This window comes from Corapipo altera, unplaced genomic scaffold (genome assembly GCF_003945725.1).
Source record: "Corapipo altera isolate COAL_440 unplaced genomic scaffold, ASM394572v1 62, whole genome shotgun sequence".
Taxonomy (NCBI): domain Eukaryota; kingdom Metazoa; phylum Chordata; class Aves; order Passeriformes; family Pipridae; genus Corapipo; species Corapipo altera.
In genome coordinates, this window is record NW_020884894.1 from 10151046 (window position 1) to 10166111 (window position 15066).

General features: G+C 41.9%; 1 protein-coding gene across 6 annotated transcripts in view; it reads left to right on the forward strand.

Moving 5' to 3' along the window:
• RANBP10 (RAN binding protein 10) overlaps positions 1 to 15066 on the forward strand; it is a 60790-nt gene that overhangs the window by 10706 nt on the left and 35018 nt on the right. For all 6 annotated transcript variants that reach the window (XM_027646576.1, XM_027646581.1, XM_027646578.1 and 3 more), the window contains one exon: positions 6503 to 6555. In XM_027646576.1, coding sequence (XP_027502377.1) covers positions 6503 to 6555 — 53 coding nt within the window. The remainder of the gene's footprint in view (positions 1 to 6502; positions 6556 to 15066) is intronic.

Genomic DNA, 15066 nt, shown 5'->3' on the forward strand with positions numbered 1-15066 from the left:
GCCCTGCCTCTATTTTGCACCCAGCAGTGCCTCCCAAGTGCTGGGTGCTTTCCAGGGAGATGTTCTTTGCTCCTGGAATTCTTAAAACTGAATAATATATCATACAGGTATACATGAGTTCTATGTTCCCCTTTGTTCTACCCAAGGAGTTCTTCATTCCTGACCTGGAAAAGCCAAACAGATGCAAATGCTGGAATTTCAGCATTGAGGTACTTGCTGTCAAAGGGCAGGTCTGTTCTGAAGTTTTTCTGCTGGGTTCACAAGGATTTTTGTGGGTTGCTCACACAGAGTAGCTTTAGACTAGGCAAAAAAAAGTTTCTTACGTTGAGTTTTTGGCAGGCTCTCTGGGTGTCATGTTTGTTCTGGAGAAATGTCTTTTGACTCAAAGAATTGCTTCTCACATGGGTGGATTCCCCTTCTGGGACAGACTGAACTCAACCATCAGTGGCTCCTCTACTTGTGTGACTCTGTAATGCTTAGAACAACCTCTTTAACAGATCTCTGATTCAATTTAGGTCAGTCAGATATTGTCACTCCTGTGAAATAACTTTTCTCATTATTTTTCAGATAATTTCTGCCCAGTGACAATATATAATTCTTCCTGACTGAGTCAGTGCATTCGAGATCTTTTCTACCTTTAAGAGTTAAAATTTAATTTAGAAGTACAGTCATCATTTTGGCTTCCCATCTCTTTTCCAGGGAAAGTCTTTTATTGACAGAAGCGAAAAATATGTTTTTTTTTTTTTAAATACACAGATTTAAAATGCAGCCTTGAAAACATCTGCTCTGCAGAATCCACCACACAAGTTGTCTTAGGAGCCTGAAATGAATACTGTCCTGTTTAGATGTCACTGTGCTGGAGCAGCTACACGTTGGTGTTTGCTGCTGAAGAACCTGGGAGCTGGGGAAAGGAACCAAAAGCTTTGTCTTTTTGAGCTTAATCTTAACCATGGTCACGGTGCTGGATGACCTAGAGGGAAGAATCCTGGCAATCCTGCTGGTTGTGTGTGGAGACACGAGGGGTTGCCACCAAAGTCCTTCATTCTTCTGCTGTGGCCAAGGAGAGCCAGGGCATGGATAAAAGAGGCAGAGCTGACGTTGTGGCTCGTGGCAAGTGTGGCTGATTCAGTCAGATTTTCAAAAGCAACCAGTGTTGCCTGGGCAGGGCTGAGGTGCAGGAGAAGTCTGGAAGAATTTGGTGCTATGGTAACTGCCGAGGCTGCTGGTGAGAGGGAACAAGACTGTTCTGACTGAATCACTGGCATGTGTCTGGGTTTATTTTTGTCAGGCTGCTCTATTTGGAATTGATCTACTGATGCAGCATTTTTGAAGCTTATATTAAGTGTGGGGGGGCAGTTCCAAGTGTTCAGTGTTCACTGCTGAGAAGGTGGTTTTAGGAGGTCACTTTAGCCTGGCTTTTGTCAAGGTATATATCTTTATATGCATCCATCACTACCTGTGATGGATAGCAGATACAAATGTGTCATTGCCCCAAATCCTAAAAAAAGATGGTTTTTTCCTATTTGAAAGTGAGTGCTAACATCCTTGTGCATCCTTTTCTTAAGAGGCTCTTTGAATCCCTCAGAAAGGGACTCCAGTTAATGGATACACCCCAGGGAGTCTGTCCACATCTGAAACCTCCAAAAGCAGGGGTGATACAGCAGGCAGACTGTTGAGATTTGTGTTGAATGATATTGAATGTCATAATTGATTAATTTAAAAAAACCAAACAGGCAGTTGTTAGCTGTGATGATGCCCACAAATACTGTTTAACTGGTTTTGAATTGTTGCATACACAAAACTGGTTTGGAGCATTTGGAATCAAGGAAGTGAGAAGCTCTTCTGCTCCAAGAAGTTCAGAAAGCAGATGGTGCTTTTGGGAGTGGGGGAGTTGAAGATGAGTTGTTTTTTTTTCTCCTCCCAGTTTTCAAGAGAACAGAGTGATTTTTAGTCTGAGGCTTTGTCGATCTCAAAGCTCCATTTCATCCATTACTTCTGATGCATAAATTGATAGTGCTTGGGAAAAGCAAAGTAGCACCTTCTAAAACAATAACCAGCAGCCAAGTCTGTGACAATTTGTGGATATAAACTGTGGGTTGTGGAGTTGAAACCCAGCACAGTGAGAGTCTTTATTTTAGATTCTCTGCAAATTCTGTGTACAGATCTATAGCCATTGTGTTCTTATTTTAAAGTTCATCTTGAGCTTTAAATGGGAACATGAGTTGAAAAGAAAAAAATTGTGAACCAGGAAGGCTTGTGGTCATGTTCTTTTTTTTTTCTTTTTTCTTTCCTAGTGACACACTTCCATGGTGTTGTGTATCTAAGTTAAAGTGTAATCTTAAAATTAGAATTTGTCGAGTTGTAGTACTTGCTTTTTATAAAAATACAAGCTTCCAGACCTACTTTAAAGCTGTGTTGTCTCAAAATGGAAAGATACTATTTATGAGTTTTGCCCATGGTTATGTGTGTGGGATTTCCTGCTGTACACAAAAGAGAGAGGATGAATCTGCATAGAAAATAATGAAGTTAAGCAGGATTAGCTGAAGTGGGAGGTGACCTGTTTTATCTGAGTTCAACTATTATGTTATTTCCTCTACTTTCCAATAGTTTCCTTGGCATTACCACCCTTTTGGGGCAACACAGTGCAGTACTCTGGTGTTGTTGCACCAGGCTTAGATGGTGCCTTTATATTCAGGCAGTTGGTGGTTTGAATCACAGCTCCCCTGAGGCTTGGACAGTTGGAAGAGGTGGCACTTTTCACTGCTCTCTGAAGCAATGTAGAATTTGAATTCAGTTCTAGCTGTGGACTGCTCCCACATGTGATTGGAAAAAAAACATGGCAAAACTCACCATGTAGTAAGGAAAACTCTGTGGCAGCAGAAGGTTCCAGACTCTGTAGGAATAAGGAAGTTGAATGCCAGCAAGAACTCTCTCTTATCTGCCAGCATGCTGAGAATGTGGCAAGGAAGAGCTGGAGCACTCCCTGCAGAAACAGGGAACAATCTTCCATATTGTGCCTGGAAGGCTGGAAACATGTCCCCAAAATTGAGTTTATTATAGCTGTATGACACATGACTGTGTGAGGCTCAGTTTTTAGATGCCATAAATGACTGCTTTGGAGAGGCTCTCATGAGTCAGGGAGCTCATGAGAAAGGATGTAACTTCTGACTCCTGCTCTGAGCAGTGCAAAAAATGTTTACAAGAAATGTGTGGTTAGAAGTTACTCCACAGCACTGAATGTAATCACTCATGTTTGGTGTCCTCTGAGGAGTGCTGTAAAAGCCCCCCAGGCCCTACCACTTCAGTGTTCATCCAAAAAACCCACTACCCAACAACAAAGAAGCTAGAAGACAAACTTTATAAATTGAAAGAAGCTTGTTTAAGAATAGTTAATAAAACCAGAAGGGTTAAATGCTTGGAGACCATTTAAGAAGATGTATTGGAGGATCAGAGGAAGGTGTGTGAACTATTGGAGAGACTCAGAATGAGCTGACAGTTGACATAATTAGACATGAGGATGAGGGGTAAGAGGTGATAGGGATACACAATCCAAAAGTTGAAATTTTATTTGATGAGAAAAAATAGAAAGAACAAACTTTTAAGCTTGAAAATACCAATAAGGTTGACCAGAATGAGTTCAGGGACATCTGGCTGAAGGTCTAAAATGTTAAAGGAATGCTTTTCCCTCCCAAAACATCAGGGATGGGGGAAGCAAGTGGAGAGTTTTGTCAAAAGGAGAGATAACGAGGAGAGCTTTTTATGAAGGGCTCTGGAAAGGTAGGAGTGTTTAGAGGCTCACAAATGCCAGTCTTTTGCTTTTAAAGGATTATCCTTCTCATGTAAGAGTTAATACAGCAATGGTGTCATTTGTCAACAAAACACATGCCAGTCTTTGTTTTTGAATGATCATCTGGTTCCTATTGAAGGATTAATACAACAACAGTCTTATTTATCCATAAAGCACAGGAACAAATCATTAGGGTTATCTGCTCTTCATTCAGGAGTTCTAAAGAATGAAATAGCTGAGCTGTTGACTGTGGAGTGTGATGTTTAAAGTGTTGATTACAGAGATGTGTGTGTATATTTTTTTTTTTTTCCAAGGGATTCAAAGGAATGAGACCACACAGTACTTACTCTGAAGTCTCTTCCATCCTTGAGATCGGGGTTGTGCTGTAGATCAGGAACCAGCCTTTCCTGGATGATCTCATCTCCCTGACCCCCAGGAGGAAGGCTGGGTTCAGCTGGTGTGATCAGACAGGACTCGTGGTGTACGTGTGACCCTCAGGAAGTTCTGTCTTTCCTCAGCGTGGTCGATGCCCTGCCAGGAGTTTGCTGCCTGTTTGCTCTCTCTGTTGGTCTGGGGAGGAAGGGTCTGGATCCTCGGGGAACTGGAGCACTTCAGAAGTAGAGCACGTTTTTAAAAGAAGGGATTGACTTATTTTAAGGCGCTGTAAAACTGGGTTTCAGGGATTTGAAATCCAGAAGGTCGCGCTGCCAAGATGTGGAGGGTACAAGAAAGACAAAGTTGGCCATGTTTGTGAAGATGGTCTCCTCTCCCAGGTAACACAGTGACAGGACAAGAGGAAACAGCCAGAAGTTGTGCCAGGGGAGGTTTAGGTTGGATATTAGGAGTAATTTCTTCATGGAAAGGGTTGTCAAGCACTGGTACAGGCTGCTCAGGGAAGGGTGGAGTCACCATCCCTGGAGGGATTTAAAAGACATGTAGCTGTGGCACTTGGGGACATGGGTTAGTGGTGGGATTGGGAGTCTTTGGTCCATAGTTGGACTGGATGATCTTAAAGGTATTTTATCACCAAAACAAAATTCTATTTTGCGCTAATAAAGAGATCATAGGCTAGGATTTGATAAGCTGGTAGATCTCTAAGGATTAAAATTTCTGTGTAAACAAGGAAAAAAATCAGTTATTACCATTTCCATGTGGTGGTGACAGTGACTGAAGTGGAGAAGTCAAGGGCAGGGAGCAGTTTCTGGAAGGGACTTGAACCACACAACTTGAAGAAATGCAACTTTGGGGTCAAATTCTGAAATAATATTTTCAGATGTGATTAATGTCTTATGGAGCAAATGGCTGAGGAAACCACTGGAAGAAAAGTGATACAGTGGAAGAACAACAGGACACTGGCTGTAGCCTGTTGGGATTTATACCTTTACATGAACAAGAGCCCAACAGTGACTGTTCATTTCAAAGCTCAGTAACCTGAAAATATGGAAGTGTGTTGAAAACAAACTGAGCAGGGCAGCTGTGCTTTCAGGGGGTATTAAAAGAATTACAGAGCCATGCAAATTAAAAGAAACAGAAGAAACAAAATGGGTGTGTGCAGTGAGAAAGAGGAGACTTTGTGAAGGCTGGCTGTGCCTTGCTGCCCTACTGGATAGGTGTGATAGGGGCAGAATGAACAATCCAAACTTGACACAAAAAAATGTTTTCCGAGCTGTCTCTTGGAGTGCAGGGACGAGTTGTGTCCCAGTTCCATGGAAAAATCAGCTCAGTTCTCATCTGCAGTAAAATATAAATGTAATAATGGAGGAAGGGGGAGGGATAGAAACCAAAATGCACAACACTGTTACAGTGTTGTCTGTAATAATCACCGTGGGTTGGTGTTGTGAGTGATGCTGGTGCTTCTGGTTACCCCCTGCTTGTCAAGGAAGTTCCAGAACTGGAGTGTAGCAGGAGCATTAAGAGGCAGAGATGAGCTGCCATAAAAGCAGTTGAGTAGTCTGAGATTAGTTAACCTTGAGAAGAGACCTTCAGGCAGTGGGGTATGAATGAGGACTTGAAAATCCTTGAGAAATTGGACAGGGAAATGCTTTTCCTCTCTCTTCTAATTCTAAAAATGCAAGTACCAAGCAAAACTAGCTTGGGCAGGAATTGACTGGGGGGAGCTGCAGGAAGTTGCCTTTTCGAAGAGCTTACAAAGGTTCAGTAAGTGGCCAGGTTAGGATGAAAATCTGACATGGTGTGAAATACAGAAAGACCACCTTTTGCTTAGGAAATTGTGTAAAATATATGCTGAACAATGGAAGAGTGTTCTTGGAAAGTACAACTGTTTGCTCTCTCCTGGGCATCCACTACCAGCTATTCCTGGACACAGTTCAACAGACTGGACAGGCATCTGTTCTCATATATCTGCCCTTATGTATTTGTTTACTCTCATGTAATATATCACCTATATAAATAGTTTTTTTCCTGATATATGGGTAAAAACCCCTCACAAATACCAAGCCAGAAATAAGGTTGCTGACTCTTTTCTAGTCCTTCTCCTACCACTTAAGAGCTAAAGAGTAGCTGTAGTCAGAAAGCACTGACATTATATCTTGGATTCAATAAAGACTTGAGTAATGGAAAATCTTTAGTGATTTTGCCATTCTTAGATAATTTGTGTGTGGGTTGGGTTTATTTTACTGCTATATTTCTGCTGCAGGAAATCTTGTGCCTTGGCCATTTGGTGCTTGACTGATATTTTGTTTGGTTTTTTTGAAGGTACATGGGAATAGGACTTTCTGCTCAAGGGGTCAACATGAACAGGCTTCCTGGTAAGTCACTGTTAAGGTTTGTTTTGGCTTCCAGCCTGTGTTAAATGTTCAGTTGACAGAAAGATTTTAATTTATATCTATGAAGTAGTGTATGTGTGTTTCTATTAATAAAATGACAGGACTATAATTGTCTTGTGTCTGGAAGTTTCCAACTATTGAGTGTTATCCTAAACTGAGTTACTGGTATTGTCAATGCAGCCATGATGATTTTAACAGACAATAGAAATTAATACTAAACTAATGAGTAATGAGTAAGATGAGAAGCTTTCAGACAGGCAGACTCTTCTTTGCATCTGAAGGTAACCAGAAAAATAATTTTGCATTTAGTCTGTATATTCCACTTGACAAATTTACAGGAAAGAATCTGAAAATGACAGGAAAATTGGCTCGCTGTATTGTCTCTCTTCTTTCCCTCTTCCCACTGAAAAACTACAAAAATGTGATAGAGTGGTATTTCCAGTTAATACTGTTGCTTCTTTTGTTTGAAATGTGTGTTTTTAGGTTAGCCTCTAAGTTGGTTAAGTAGCTTCTTTTAAGAAATAAGTCATTGGTAATCTTTCTTTAACAATATCCAATTTATTGTGTAAAAATTTTTATTTCTAGATATGTATTGACTGTAGCAGGAATTCTTTCTGCTGTGTTTGAAACTGGAAGTTTGTGTTTGGTAGAAAGTGTAAATGTTCTTGGAATGCCAGAAAGAATGACAGGTGGTTCCCAGTGGTGGGGGCTTTTTTTTTTGGCCTTGGGTGTTACTTTTGTGGAGTTGCTTTAAAGCTGGAATCTGTGTCCAACCCTTGTTATGCATCTTGGTATCCCCAAAGGAGAATGTTTTGTGAATGTCCTAACAAAAGGCAGATGTGATAACTATCTTGGGGGAAATGGTTTCAGTGGCACCCATGTTTTAAAGAATTTGTATCTTGTTGCAAACTGTGTTTGTTAATAATTGTTGTGACAACTGCAGTGTGTACACATCAGAGGGAGAATTGAGGTCACAGGGCTTTGTCCACTTGGAACTAGACCAGGGAAGGAGGAAGGCAGGACACTGCCAGTTTCCTCAAGTGATAGTTGGTTGCAAAGAGGTAGGAAATGTCAGATTTAGAAGTCTCTTTTCAGTCCTACTCTCTCTGCACTGCCTCTCCCCCTGATCCTCCTGATCCAGGTGGGTTGTGTGCCATGCACAGGACTAAGTATGAGTCTGGTCCCATCATCTCCTCCCACAGTTGAGGTGCTTGGCTACTTGGAGAAGGGGTGATTTGCCCATTAAGGGACCATGTTCTGTTCCAGAAATGGCTCTCTGGTATGTGTAATGGCAAGATGGGTGGGGTTGTCTTGTAGACTTGGCCTGCAGGTGGCTGGTTGGATTGTGCTTAACCTGGGATTGTCCTGGGGTTGTAACACGTACACGTACAACTCAGTTAAATACTAACCTGAGATGGTGTGTACTGAGGGTCTGTGGTGTGCTGTCCTGGAATTGAACAGCCAGTGTAATTTCTTCTTTTGTTTTTCCTTAAAAATTAGCCAAACTACTTCTGATAAATGGCTTTAAAGCCCGGGAGTTACATGGGCAGTGTTTTGTGGCCAGTTTGAGTAAAGTGCCTGTACACTACTATTATTTCTAGAGTGCATGTGGCAAACGTGGAGTTCTTTTCTCTCAGTGAAATAAAGCATAAAGTGAACTTGAAACTTGAGATAGTGCTTATTTAGCAATGAATTGTACAAATGTGATCCTATGAACCTGTTGTTTGTTTGATCACATGCAGATTATGCTGCCAAGAGTCATAGTTAGGTCTATCTCCTATCAGCTGTGTAAAATTAACTGCATGGCTCTGTATTGCAGCTCAGTTATTATCTTCCTGGCTTTTGGAGAATGAGTCTGATTTTTTACTTTTTTTTTTTTTAGTATATTGTTCAAGTAACTGAAGTGAGAAACACATTTCCAGGGTTAACTGTTATCAGGTCCTTCACAGAACAGAGTAAGTGAGAGCTCACAAAGACGTGACAGACTTTGGAGTCTTGACTTGGCTTCGTGTCAAAGTGTAATTTTAACTTTCTGTGACCTGAAATCCTGCCAGGTTCGTCTCCTTAGACCCTTTCTAAGTCACTGTAACAGATTGATTTTCACTCAGTGTCCTGCCAGGGCAGTATATAACCACTACAAGTAGTGGCTTGGGAGCCCAAAGCCTGATACAGGAGCCAAAGTTGGTCCCTTTCTTGTTCCCACTTTCAGTGGCACCCTGGTAGTCCTAATTCAAAGAACAATTTTGCTGTTGGGTTCTGTCTTAAACTCCTTTTGCCTCCCCTGAGGACAAACACTTTGGCCACATCCAGTTCCAAGTCAGGTCATTTATTCTTTGTGCCAAATTTATTTTGGCTTCAGCCCAGCTGGGTGCTGGTGGGGGTAGTGCTGAGCTTTCTCTGAAGGTTCAAGTGTGAGCATTCCCTTAAACTGTTCCTCTCTGTGTTGAGAATAGAGACTGCTTTTAGTTGGAGAGTTCCCTGTCCGTGTTTGACTCAAGGTTTCTGTGGGCTGTGCTTTGAAATTCAACCAGCAGGTCTGAAATGATTGTGGAATTTTTATGGTGACTTTTGTGAGCCTGACATATCTTGATGATTTTGAAGAAAAAAACCCACTTACTAATAAACATTCCACCTTAAACTAGTGGCTTTTATTGAAATGTCTGCTCATTTCTTTCCCCAGATTACAGCTTTTTTCTCAGGTACTCAGCATTTTGGCGTTTGAGGATGAATTACATGTTGCAGCTGAACTGATCTAACTCAGCGTCACCAAAGGAGAGAACCTTGACCCTTCCCTCCCCCCTACCCCATCTGCACAGTCCCTCTTCCCTGGTGCAAGCCTTGGGCTCTGGCATTTGTCCCTTCCTTGGCCAGAGGGAGCTTTCAGGCCACACAGGAGCCTGCCTGCTCTTCTGCTGTGTTGGGGTTGTGATGGGGTGGTTAATTTACCTTTGCATCCTCCATCCTAACATCTCAAGGTCCTTCTTTTAAATTATTATTATTTTATCTATCTATCTATCTATCTATTTATTTATTTATTTTTCTGAGCCCAGCTGAAAATGTGTTGGTGGTTTGGTACAGGTTTCACCTCACCTTCATAAAACAGAGAAGATAAGTGTCCTGTCTTTAATAGGAATGAGACATACATGCTGGAGATGATTCTCCCCTGCCTGTGATGTTATGCATTGGTTCAAGTCCTTCATGCTGTTGAGAAATAACATATAATTTGTTCAAGCTCTTTGAGGGTAACCCAGCAGGAACATACAACCAGGCAGAAAGGGACGGAGGGATGAATTCCCTACTGTAGCAGCAAGGTCTTAATTCAACCTGAGATGTTGTGAAACCACACCCTTAGGCATACCCTGCTTCAGTTTCTTAAACACCATCAATAGGATCTGACCAATGACTTCGGGAGACTTTAAACACCCTCTGGTTAATAACTGACTTGCCCTGCTGTGCAGCTTTGCACTTGCTGAAGGGAGTGCCAGCTTTCACTCAACCACTCTTTGGTTTTCAGAAACCTTGATTATTGTTTCAGCTCACTTTTCAAACAAAAAGATACTGTTTGGCTTAATCACTGTCTAGCTGCTTCAAACTCTCTCTTAAAAGAACAAGCTTTCAAACTCAAGAATGTTTTATAGACTTGAATTAGTGTGCAGCCAGATAAGCCAGGAGAATTTGGTGTAGAGAAACCTGCTCCCTAGTGGGGTTTGGCTGCTGGGGCTGTGGTGCCTTAAGCCAGATCAGCAAAACCAGAAGTGGTTTGTCCAGCTGTCTTGAGTGTCTGTTCAGCAAAGAGTCCTTGTGAGTGACCTTTTTCTGTAGACAAAATGCAAATGAGTCCTGGGAATTAAGACTTCCCCATGGGCCCCTTCTCTGTGAAAGCCATCCCTCCTCCTCCATAAACCACCATGTGGGTTTTCCATTTCAGCTTCGTTTGGAGATCCCTTCCTTTCCTTTGTGTTCTTCTCGTGCCCATAGTTTTCTGTTGACATTAGTAGGTAGGACTTTATTTCTTCTCAGCTTATCTTGCATGATATCAGAGGAGATACAAGTAGGGAAGGTTGTTGAGGACTCTCTCTTCTTGTTCCTTCCTTTGAGAGAAAAAAAGTTACTTGTTTCTTCCTTAGGGTTTTTCAGGCAGGTGTGCTCCTCTCTGGGAGGAGCAACCAGAGAAGGGAGGCTGGATAGATGTTGTATCATAGAATCATAGAATATCCCAAGTTGGAAGGAACCCACAAGGATCATTGAGTCCAGTTTCTGGCCCTGCACAAATAAAATTCTCATGGGAAGATATTATTCCTCATCAGAGTTGGGGATGGGTTTCTGCAGAGGCTCTGTCCTCAGATTTTCAGACTTCAGCTGGGCAAGGCTCTTGGCAACCTGGTCTAACTCTGAAGTTAAATCTGCTACAAGAGGGAAGTTTGTCTAAAGACCTCCAGATGTTCCTTCTAGCCAGTTTTGGTTTGGGTTTGGTGTGGGATTTGTTTTTTTTTCTTTTGTTTCCTGTGATTGCCAGGGAATCTCTATTTCAAATACATTTAAAGAAGTTTTCTGGGTTGTCACTTTCTGTGACTCCACTGACAAATGAAGGGCCTGTGCTAAAGGACTTAGTCCCAGTGGTAAATGTAATAATTACAGAAGATGAGACTTCACCAAATCATCTGATCTGAAGTGAATTCAATTATGCATCAGTCCTGCCTGACAGGTGTGTGTCTAAACCAGTCTTTCATTATTTTTCTGGCAACTTCTTCCAACACTGTCCTTGTATTGGAAACTTTTCCTCATGACTAAGCTGAATATCCCATGTAGTCTAAGACCATTACTCCTGGATCATGTGGAGGTGGAGAATAATTAATTTCTTTCCTCCTTGTAGCTGTATACATGAAAACCTCTATCACTGCTTTGTGGTCTCCTCTCCCCATCAAACATCTCTGGCTCTTCACTCTGTTTGTCATGTTTTCTTGATTTGTGGCAACTTCTGTAGAGCTTTTCCAAACATTTAACCCCTGAATTCATCACGAGCACCAATATCTTACTGCTTATAGTAAAGAATACATTAAAATTCAGAGCAAGTCCAGGAAAGTGACTCTTATCCCATCTTGCAAACAAGGGCAAAGGAAAATCCTTGCCAAGCTTTCACAATTCCTAAGGCTTAGGCAGAAAAGGGAGGAGGGGAAGAAGCTAGATGGTTATCTGGGAGAAGAAGGCATTTGGCTTCTAGAGCAATCAGCAAAAGTATGGGGTTAAATATATGAACAGTATGTGGCAAACAAATAGTGATTCAGTCTGCTTTCAGATCCTCCTGGCTGCATCAGCAATTTGGACACACAGCTTGATTTTCTATCTTAAGAAGTAATTTCTGCCAAAGTTGTTTGTTTATGCAGTTGATGAAGCAGTGTCTTAAAGTACCTTATGGTGTTTGTCCTGCTACAAAGTCCTTTCAGAACTATCCTTAGGAACAGTTGTCCCAAATGGCACATGGGATTTCCCTGCAGTGCCACAGGAGTCTTAGATAGACAGTGGTGCTCACACTTCCTTGCCCCTCTCATTGATATAACTCAGATGGAACTTCTCCTCCACTCTATTTGCTGTGTTTTGCTTTTAGTTCAGCTGCAATTTTAATAATGCAGTTTATCCTTATTGCAACTTGTTGACACATTAGGAGGGCAGATGGGTGGGGAAAAAAAAAGATGAGAAAACAGTGGCAGTCCAGACTGCTGGCAGTGTCCACTCCGTGTGAGTGAGCAGATGTCAGGCTGAGGTAAAGCTCCTCATGGCCTGCTGAGTGTGTAGGGAACCTTGGAAAAAGCTGAATTCTCTTCCTCCCCTCTGTTATTATCCATAAAGAAGGTTAAATGCTGAAAAAAAGCATGGACACCACCAATTTGCCTCCCCCTCCACCCCAGTTTTGTTTTCAGTGTTGCTGTGGCTCTTCATGGAGAACTTGAGACCACTGAGGTTTCTAGTTAAACCCTCAAATTGTTCAAGAATGGCTGAAGGATGCCTTGTGATTTCTTAGAAGGAGTCTGAGTACTTACTTTTACTGTTTTACTTGTATATTTGATCATCATTTAATACCTTTTCTGGCAGTTTGGATCTTTTAAAGTTACTTCTGCTAGACTGGTAATGGCAACACCATTTATATCGTGTCCTGCTGGAATTCTTTAATGAAAAGTTAGTGTATAACCCATCCCTGCTTGCCACTCCATGTTTAAACCTTTCCCCTGATAGCCAGCAGGAGATTTGACTTGTCAGGAATTTTATTTTTTTTGTGCACTGGGTATAACCCAGGTTGGCAAGAAAATATATAAATCACTTATTTAGTACCTGCATAAATTATAGAGTATGGCAATTTTTGTATATCCAGTTAAGGGTTAACATAGGGTTAAAATTGACCTTTTTTAAATAAAAAAATAAGTAAATGTGCATCCCCCAAAAGTAGTTATAGGAACACCTCCAGGTGTTAGTTGCACATGCAGTGAGTCCTTCAGCTGGCTGTGCCAGTTCCTATCCACAAACTTGCTTGTGCTTCTGGTACCCTCTAATTTATCCTATCAAACGAGTTTGTGGGGCTGCAAGTGAACTGGGTCACGTAATTGGGTTAATAATAATGGGTGGGGGGCACTGTGTGATTTTGGGGTGGTTATTAACTTGGATCTGTTCACTTGCCTGGTTCATCACACAGGCAGTGCAGGTTGAAACAGCTCCTTTGTGAAACTTTATCCTCTGGAAGTGCCTGGGTGCCTCACCTAACACTCTTAGGTGAGCTGAAATCAGGACACATTGGTCTGAGGTTATTTTTTATAGAAACATATTACTCTCACCTAAGATTTGTGCTGAAAACCTTGATTAAAGACCAAGCATTCCCACCAGTTGACAGTTATCCTGGTCACAGAGACATTTTTATGAAGGATCATCTTTCCAGGGTGTACTGGGCTGAAGGTAACTTGGCTGACTGTGTGTCTCTATACTTTTATTTGTCTCTGCTGATGATGACTGGGTACCTTTTATTGTGGTGATGAGTCAGATGATAGTTGAACTTGATTGGATTATTTTTTGCACCCAGTTTTGTTTTGTTCAGTCACACAGTCAAACCTTGAGAACAAATGTCAGTGAAAGCATATGCTTGTTTTGCCCAATACATTATAGTTCAAATGATCAAGGGACTGGAGGTTTGGGAAGCTGCTGAGCTCAGAAGGGTTATTTGCTGTTACCAAAAGGGCTGTGTGTTGGTCATGGCAGTGCCCGAGCTGTGGAAAGTTATCACGAGGAAAACTCAGATATGGGTGATGGAGGAGAATCATATCTTGGGAAGTTTCTGGGCCAAATGCCTTCTGGCTGTGTCTGGTTTGTTGCTGGTGATCTGTTAAGGAGGCTGTGATGTTCGTTCCGTGGTTATTAACACCTGAGAGGACGATGGGGTGAGAGCATCGCCGGAAATTGTCTTGGCAGTAGTGGAAGACACCTGAAACACAAAAACCCAGGGACTTCTTGTGAAGAAAGTGTGTTGTAGGGGAGTCCAGTGGTGGTCTGAGGTAGAGGCCACCAGTTCATTCTTGGTAAATCAAGAGGGATACCATTAATCAGGCCAAAATCCAGAGGGACATGGAAGATCACAGCAGAGAGAGCCTCTGACCTGCAGTGGTGGCAGGAGGAGGGTTGTGATTCTGCCACCTCTGCCCTCCCAGGCTGAGCAAACCCTGCAGATGGATTTTGAGCAAGAGGCACTGGAGCACCCAGGAAGGTGTCCTGTTAAATGGAGGTAAGATGACAAAGATCTGGGGTTCACAGAGCCCAACAACTGCTCCAAAAACTTCGCTTGTGTGGCCTTGTTGCCAGCTTAACTACATTTTGACCCGAAAACATAATTTGTACCTGACTTCAACATCCTAAGAGATTATTGGTAGGTTTAGAAATGGCAGGTTTAGCGCTGTGCAGTTGAAGAAATGGGAGCAAAGTGGGTCAGTGTGGTGGGTGAACCCTGGAGTTGGTGAATCCATTTGTGCAGAATGGCTTTTTAGAGGAGTTCCTCACCACTCGAGAGCTCATCTGGATGAGGGAAGATTATTGTGGCACTTAAAACGGTGCTGGATTCTAAACATGCACTGCCAAGAAAAATATTTAATAGGAGATTTAAAATTTCTGGCCTTTGTAAATCAGGGCCATTTTGGATTTGTCTACGAGACTCTTATTTGTGGAGTTTATTTAAGTGAATCTCCTGGTTGTCACCACTGTAGTTTTATTTACATCTTCAGTTGTGCTACCCTTGTTTCTTCTAAACTAAACTGAAAGATGCACTCCAGGAGCACTCCAACCACTAATAACTATTCAGTCCACAGGACAAGGCTAAGTAATACAGGGTACACAGCCCCATTTGAACAAAAAAATTGAAAAAGTAAAGAATCTCCTCCTGGAGGAAGTGTCCTTAGACTGGTTGAAACTGGTTGTTTCATTCTTGAATCTACCCTTACTGTGCTGCACCATCTGCTATTT